Source organism: Phodopus roborovskii, unplaced genomic scaffold (assembly GCF_943737965.1).
Source record: "Phodopus roborovskii unplaced genomic scaffold, PHOROB, whole genome shotgun sequence".
NCBI lineage: Eukaryota > Metazoa > Chordata > Mammalia > Rodentia > Cricetidae > Phodopus > Phodopus roborovskii.
In genome coordinates, this window is record NW_026126410.1 from 41,518,590 (window position 1) to 41,527,184 (window position 8,595).

Sequence of the window (8,595 nt, forward strand, 5' to 3'; positions counted from 1 at the left end):
TATTACACAGGTTAATAGGTGAACGTGTGGGAAAGGAATTTACAGACAGAAAGATCTGGGATGGATTCTGGAATTTCATTGCAAGCAAACGTCAGAGATCTGCAGTTTCCATTTTGTTTAATGACTTTAAACATCTGTGTACCTGACCCATGCCCTTCACTGTGTGGATTCCAGGGTTCATATAAACCCCATTCCACCTGTGGAGTCTGGTCCATGCGTGGCTCACACTGTGTAAGCAGAGGATATTAAAGAAAAGCCATCTTCATCATAGCCATGTTCTTTACCCTGAGCTAGCCCACTGTCCATCTTCTACATTGTGCTTATATGTAACACATCTATAAATTGTCATTGTTAGCCTTGTTTTCTGGTTCTTCTGTCTTTAGCTCCTGAGACACTGGATGACAGGCAGGGTCACCAAGGGCAGCTTCAAAAAGCATCTTGAAAAGATGATGCTCAGTCCTACATTAGCTTCCTGATTCCTTATTATAAGTAAAACAGATGAATCTGAGTTTCCATGCGGTAGTTAAGATCTCATAGTAAGTAGACCTGAGCTTTAACATCAGAACCTTTCAGCGGAAATGCCTACGAAACGCGGCAAACAAGACCGTGAAAGGCTCGGCTGGCAGGCTAACATCGGGTGCTGAGATCTCAGGACTGAAACAGTGCGAATCCCGTGCTGTCCCTGTGATCAAGTCTGTTTCCTTCTAACTTCCCCTTTGCAGAGTGGGGGCAGGAATCCAAGCACAGTGCAAACCACCTTCTGTGGGATCCCGGAAGTCCTTCGCGCTGCCTTGTGGGAAATGTAGTCCCGCACAATGTGACGTCACAATAAGGGGCTATGGACCCCAAACTTCCGCGTTCAGTCTTCTAACTTAGCTTCTCTCCAAAGTTAGGTGCTGGTCCTGCTCAGCGCTGCGCTTGGATCTCTGCCATGGAGGTTGGTGCACGGTGCAGCGCCGTCCTGCAGATCTGAGGGACTGTGCAAGATATGGGCTGGTTGGGAGGCAGGAGACCCAGACCTGGAGGTGCTGCTGTGCTGACCTGGGCTGGACCACTGCACCTGGGTGCAGGTTTGACAGGGGAGAGAGCGCTTTGGCAGAGCCACGTGCTGGGGTGTCCAGTCTCTTAGCACGCCCTGCTGCCCGAGTCCACCTGTGCTCCTGGGACTGGAGCTCTGCGTCAATAGTCAAGGATTGGAGAAAGTGGGAGAGAACAGGGTTTCAAGGGCAGTGAGGGTCTGTGACTCTCCTGTCTGCGGAGGGAAGGGAACTAACTTCCTTTCCTACTGGCTGGGGAAGTATGCTCTCCCTAGTGACCCTTGCTGTTTTGGTTGGCGTCAGATTTCTCTGGATTTTGAGACCATGTGTACAACTCATCCCTCCTATAATTTATAGCCTGTCTATTACTCCTGGTTTATGCCCAGAGTGGTTTCTAATGTACCTAGTTCCCAGAGACCAAGTCCTGTGAGTGCTGCTGTTGTATGGGATGTTGGTTCCCTTTCCTTTGGGATGATTTGTATGCCTCCGGTTAAATAGGAATCCCTGATGTGTACTCCTATGTTTAACCATCACATAAACATCCCGGTATAGTTTTGTAATAGGTAGTAAACGACCATTGAACAATCCATACAATTACAAATACATACTACACTGCAGAATGGAAGAGACTAGAAAATAATACTACACAAAAATTCCGTTTGATACTGTGTGATGTCAGAAGTTTGGACTCCTTTTCAGATGGGAGAGAGGACTTGGTGTGATAAGAGAAATGGACCTCATGATTGCCAGGAGAAGGCTTGAATGTCTCTGAAAGGGAGAGGAAAAACCGGCCCTGCTGGTCTGGCAGGCTGTGTACACTGACCTCTCATCACAAGTTATCATTCTGTCTTTTCACTTTATTGATAGTGTCTACACTCCCTTAAACATCTCTGTCACTGAATGTAGTACCCAGGTTCCCTGATGCTGTCTGAACAGTTCTGGAAAAGTTTGCCTAAGTTTTCATGCTGAGCTAGAGATAATAGAATGTAACTTAGAAAAGCTGTGGCCCATTCAGGGCCCTTTAATTTGCACGTAGAAGTTTCTTCCTCCTTTGACAACTGCTGCTCTAGTCTTAAAGGGACAGGAGATAGTTTAGCTTGGAGATATTTGTATGACCATGCCCTGGGAACAAAAATTAGGTTACCCTGAATAACATGCTCAGACATAGAAACAGTTTCATGGGTTCACAGAATGAAGAATATTATTAATCAAGGCAACTTTAAAGTGTATAGGTGGGTAGCCCAGGATGGCCGGTGATATGAGATGGGGGACCTATTCTATCTGCTTAAGCTCCTATCTAGTGACATTCTTGGCTTTTGGATTGATGGAAGTTCCTGTTCTGCCAAGTCAGTGGATTGTAAAAGTCCCTTTCATTTATTGTCACAAGCTTTTTACTCTCAGAACCTGCAAAATTCCAGTCTCTCCACAGTTCTGAACTTCCCCATGACCCATCAGTCTGCAGACACAGACTCTCAGAGTTTTTCACACACAGCCAGACACAGGTTCTTATCAATAATTTTCCTTCACAGCCCCTTCCTCTAGCTTCCAAGGCTGTGTGACAAGGGCGGGTGAGTGAGTCTCAATTGTTATTGCATATATTACTCAAGTGTTTGTGAGCTGCAGTCTGGCTCATGACATTGAAGTCTACTCTTAGGAAACACAGGCTTCCAGTCACCTTGTCCCATCTACTGGAATTCCCAGTGAGTTTCCAGCCATATATAAAATAATAGACACTTGCTATTATTGCTAATCTGTAGGGAAAATAGTATCATTCTGTGAAGTGGGAAAAACACACTGACTTCTATATCAAAACAGCTTCCTTACAATGTAGAGATTTTACAGCACCATACTCAAATGTAACATACCAGCCCCAAATAGTTTCATACATTTAAAATTAAGCATCATCTGTGGCACATCAATGTCCTCTCTGCATTTTGAGTATGAGTCAGGAAATCCAGACTTCAAAGTCATCCTCTACTTCATAGCAAATTCTAGGTAAGCCTAGTCTTCATTTTCTCTCTTTGAGTTACAACATTTCAGTCAGCGAGTCCAAGGACACTTTTCCAATTCAATGACATTTTTGAGTTCAAAAGTATGTTTCAATTTGTCAGCCACTATCAGAAACTGTAATCAGTTTTTTTTGTTTGTGGTAGGTTGACAACAAAAGAAACAAAGCCAAGAAAGAAATAGTCCTGAGCCCATGGATTGGAATCATTTTCAGCTTTTGAGTTAAAAATTTTTTGTCACTGAGTCCAAGAGTACATCCATGGTCATGTCTCTCCATAATTCGTGCCCCAGTATTGTTCCTAGTTTCCTTCATGAAGTCACATTGACCCTGCATTCTCGCTGTGGGTACCCTACTGTATCTCTGCAGGGGTATTTTGACCTTTATGTCTAGACATGGGGGAGCTAGAAGGCAGTCCTGCCAAATGAAATTCGGTAGCAGGTATTGGTTCAAATGTCAGGAGTGTGACCCCCTAGGGAAGGATTTTATGCACATCTACACACAAGCACAATTAGATGAAAATTCTTATGGTTATAATTAACTCAGTCCCGCATGCACAACCAAGCATACATGAATCATTTTGAGGAAGAAAGTAAGCTAAATACAGAACATATGTGGCTATGAGGATACTCTTTGTAAAGTCTACATAGATAAGTTCTATAGATTTAATGAGAAAAACATATAAACTAATTTATTAGGGTCTGGATAGGGACCTGTGACAGAATCAGCTCTAGCCACAGATGAAACATAGGTCAGAAGGCAAAATCCACTCTAGGCTTCTGGACAGGAAACAGGTTTTGCATTCCTTCCCTTAAAGGAGGAATCCTGAATGCTTTGAATTGCAGGTTCCTCAAGTGCATATGTGCATACATAGACCTCTGTGCCCAATACATATCCCCACAAGGGTCTTCCTTTACCTTCCTGGTTTCTGCAGTTGTTCCAGGATGTGCAGAAACATCTGAAGATTTAGAGCAAGGAGGTCAGATGACAAAGGTCATGCAGTGTTTGTCATCATGGATCTGGGCTACTTCACGCAATATGATCTTTTCTTGTTCCATCTATTGACCTGAGACTCTTATTTTCTTTACAGCTGCAGAGTATTCCATAGTGTATATGTACCACATTTTCATTATCCATTGGTCAGTTGAAGGATGTTTGTGTCATTTCCATTTCCTAGCTCTTATACATAGAACAATAATAAACATAGCAGAGCAACTATCTATGGACTGAATGTCAAGGTCTTTTAAACTACTCCAAAGAGTGGTATAGTTGGGACATATAGGAGATTTATTTTTACCTTTTGGGAATTCTCTATAGATTGATGTTTCCTGTCCTGACCAGTCACTCCTCGTCCTGGTAGCTGCTTCCTAATTACTACACAGAAGCTTAATATTATTTGTAAATGATCAGTCAATAGCTCAGGCTTATTACTAACAAACTTTTACATTGAAATTAACCCATGTAATATCATGGTACTATGTCAGACTTGTTTTAGGGAAATTGCTTACCTATATTAGCAATGCTTCTAACTCTCCTCCTTCTTGATGACTTTTAGAATTGTATGCAGAAGCACATGATGCCTCTGTGTATGTATGTTATTATTGACAGTTTTAATAAATGCAACTTGTGGTATTCATTCGTTATTCTTTATTTCAGGATATTCTGTCATTCTGGGATGTGACCATTTATTTCTCTGCCGAGGAGTGGGAATGCCTGGGCCCTGCTCAATGGAATCTGTACAGGGAGGTGATATTGGAGAATTATAGCAATCTGGTGTTCCTGGGTGAGGAGCTTTTCCATGATAAATTCTTAATAATTGTCAGCATGAAACTTGCTACCTTTGAGAATATCTGATGGGAATTTGTACTTACAACAGTGAGTGGTAATGTTGGAAATTAAGTGGCATGAGCAGGGTATGTACACACTTAAGAGAATTTCACACTCTTCAGTTTTAATATTTTTCCTTATAACTGAGGGACATGAAGCTCAAGATCTTCAAATCCTAAATTCCTCCAAAGCATTCTGATGTGAAGAACTAACTCTCTGCTATTCTTTATTGTGTCTTCTCATTCTTTCTGTACAATCCTGGAGAGGACATGTTATTCCCAGGAGAACATGCTAACAATGTTGTTCCCTTTTCATACAAACAGGTCTTACTTCATCAAAGCCATATCTGGTGACATTTCTGGAGCAAAAACAAGAGCCTTTAGACATGAATAGACAAGCAACTGCCACCATGCAGCCAGGTGTGTAGGGATTAGGGGGTCGGTGGAGATCAATGGTCCAATAGGAATCTGGGCTTTATCCTGACCATTGAGACAAAAGGTTTTGGTGGAAATTATTTTCTAGGGATATCCTTTCTATCCTTTGCTTTCTAAGGGGAGCATCTTTCAGATGCTTATGATGCTTTCTAAGGAGAGCATCTTTCAGATGCTTATGATGCTTTCTTCAAGTCTCCCATGCTTAGTTCTCCTCCTCCCATAAGGCCAACTTGTGTTTATTGTGACTCCAAAGCTCTCTCATTTCTAAGCGAACTAGGCTTATTTTTCATATTATGATTTTCTTGGGTATTTACTTTCCTCTTAAAACATGCATAAAATCTTCCTGTCTTAAATCTTTGAAATGTATTATTTAATATTGTAAATACAGTCTTCTGGTTATCTAACCTAACTTTTATACCTTACAAAAATAAAGCTCTGTTTTAGGATATGTATAAATTATGTATACATGTGTTTTCCACATTTAACTACTTTTATACTTTGTGTTTATCTAGTCATTATATATACATATACGTATACATATACATATATATATATATATATATATATATATATATATATTTTACGGGACTGATTTCCATTAGTGTAATACTCTTAAGGGTCTTATTAACTCTTTTTGTTATGTCTTCATTCCATGTTTGACTTTGATTATTATTTTCGTTGTTGTTTTTCTATGTTCTATGTTGCCATGGTCTTATTTCAAAGTAAGGTTACATGATTTCTAGCTATTGTGTTTTTTAACTATGCTCCATTTAATATAGCTATAGAAATTTTTATAGAGCCTATCATTTACAAAAGGAAATGCATGTATAATAATTAGTAAATGTTTCTGTTTTTAAAAATAAGCACTGTGACTATAAAGAGGTTTGCTTAGCTTTCATTAATTTCTTACCAGGAAAAGAACAATATACAGGCAAAGAACATGATAAAACCCTCCATTGGGACTCACCACATACTAACCAGCAGATGACACATTTAAGAATGAAGCCCTATAAGTGTGAAGAATGTGGCAAGTCTTTCTGTTTCCCATCATTGCTTTCTGTACACAAGAGAACTCATACAGGAGAGAAACCCTTCAAGTGTGAAATATGTGGCAAGGCTTTCCACTCCCCATCATTATTTTCTGTACACAAAAGAATTCATACAGGTGAGAAACGCTACAGGTGTGAATTATGTGGCAAGGCCTTCCATTGTCCATCATTACTTTCTGTACACAAGAACATTCATACGGGTGAGAAACCCTATAAGTGTGATATCTGTGGCAAGGCCTTCCATTGTCCATCAGTACTTTGTAGACACAAGAGGATTCATACAGGGGGAAAACCCTATAAATGTGACATATGTGACAAGGCCTTCCATTGTCCATCAGTACTTTCTGACCACAAGAACATTCACACAGGAAAGAAGCCCTACAAGTGTGAAGTGTGTGGCAAGGCCTTCCATGCTCCACCATTACTTTCTGCGCACAAGAGAATTCACTCAGGACAAAAACCTTACATGTGTGAAGTATGTGGGAAGGCCTTCCATACCCCGTCATTACGTTCTGTACATAAGAGAATCCATACAGGGAAGAAACCCTATAAGTGTGAAGTGTGTAGTGAGGTCTTTAGCACCTCCTGGCAAATTTCCAGTCACTTGGTAATCCATTCTGGAGAGAAGCCATACAAATGTGAGGCGTGTGGAAAAGCCTTCTCTGCGAAGTCATACCTAACAAAGCACAAATTACTTCACAATATGGAGAAACTTTATAGATGCGAAGAATGTGGCAAACAGCTCAACAGTTCTAGAAGCCTTCAAGAGCATCAAAGAATTCATTCTGGAGAGAAGCCCTACAAGTGTAAAGACTGTGGTAAAGACTTCAGAACTTACACAGCACGTTCTAGACATCGGACCGTTCATATTGGAGAGAAGTGTTACAAGTGTGGAGAATGTGGCAAAACCTTTTACCAGTCCTCTGGTCTTAAGCAACACCAAAGAAATCATCTGTGAGAGAATGCTCACTAGTGTGAATAATGTGCCAAGGTCTTTTGGGACACCTAAAATCCATACTGGAGAGAAATGCCTTGAGTGTGAAAAATGTTGCCAACTCTTTCATAAGCTTTCTTATCATCTCAACACAAAGTAGCTCAAACTGGAGTAGAACACTACAAATTTTAAGGTGGTCATAAAATGTTTTACACTTCTTCAGACTATAAAAAGGTATCAAAATTTTCATTCTTAATAGAAGCCCTAATGGTAAGGGATGTGGTAAAGCTTTGGAATAATTCAGACCGTAACCATCACCAAAAAATACAGTGAAAGGCATGTAAAGAATGTAGGGAGTGTTCCATGGAATGAATGCTTTCTGACCCCCATAGGATTTATACTGAAGAGACACCGCAATGGTGAAGGCTATGGCAATGCCTTTAAAGGTCCCTCATTAAGAAAAAAGAAGTTCTCACACTTGGCAATACCCCTGCTGTGCAAGAGTCTCTGCAAACATGGAGTGTGCCCTGGTGCTTACCTGTTCTTCATGCCTGTTTCCACATCATAGAGTTCATATTGGTATAGTGCACTACAAATGTTAAGATTGTGGCAAGACCTTTATCTGGCTTTCATATCAGAAGTGTTCTCTGAGTCTTTACACTAGTAAGAAACTCTACACTAATGGCAGTGGTGGCACACACCTTTAATCCCAGCATTCTGGAAGCAGACGCAGGCAGATCTCTGTGAGTTCGAGGCCAGCCTGGTCTACAGAGCTAGTTCCAGGACAGGCTCCAAAGCTAAACAGAGAAACCCTTTCTTGAAAAACCAAAAAAAGAAAAAAAAGAAAAGGAAAAGAAAAAAATGAAGGAAGAAAAGAAAGGAGGAAAGAGAGAGAAATTCTGTACACCTAAAACTGTGGAAAAGCCTTCAACAATATCACTAATCATCATCAACACAAAAGTCTATACATACAAATAACTCAGGAACACCTTATGTAATATTTTTAATCTTCATCAACACCAATTAATCTTCACTGATGAGATGCTCTACAAATGCAGATGTCCTATTTCCTTCTGTTTTCAACTTCACAGACAAGCAATATGTGACGGAGTCTCTATTGGATGCCTGGATCTGATTGACCCTTAGTCATGTCTGCAGGTCATTTTCATGAATTCTAATTGACATAAGAGTATCTAGACTACGGGATGAGGGCAGTGCACCTTGCATGTGCCAATCTTGGGGATTTGGTTTCTACTTCATCCCTGTTGCCTCTGTATTTCTGCTGTGTTCTGTCCTGGCTTTCATGGAT

General features: G+C 40.6%; 1 protein-coding gene across 1 annotated transcript; it reads left to right on the forward strand.

Moving 5' to 3' along the window:
• The first annotated feature begins 884 nt into the window (after positions 1-884).
• On the forward strand, positions 885-7,402 carry LOC127220708 (zinc finger protein 728). The gene is made up of 4 exons (XM_051182634.1): positions 885-937; positions 4,699-4,825; positions 5,193-5,288; positions 6,217-7,402. The coding sequence occupies exons 1-4, from the start codon at positions 932-934 to the stop codon at positions 7,308-7,310; spliced, it is 1,323 nt and encodes a 440-aa protein (XP_051038591.1). The 5' UTR covers positions 885-931; the 3' UTR covers positions 7,311-7,402.
• Positions 7,403-8,595: the final 1,193 nt, after the last annotated feature.

What these genes read in the sequence shown, in the direction of transcription:
- LOC127220708 (XM_051182634.1), top strand. An exon ending in TAGCAATCTGGTGTTCCTGG is followed by an intron (nt 4,826 to 5,192) that starts GTGAGGAGCTTT and finishes TCATACAAACAG; the next exon opens with GTCTTACTTCATCAAAGCCA. An exon ending in AACTGCCACCATGCAGCCAG is followed by an intron (nt 5,289 to 6,216) that starts GTGTGTAGGGAT and finishes ATTTCTTACCAG; the next exon opens with GAAAAGAACAATATACAGGC.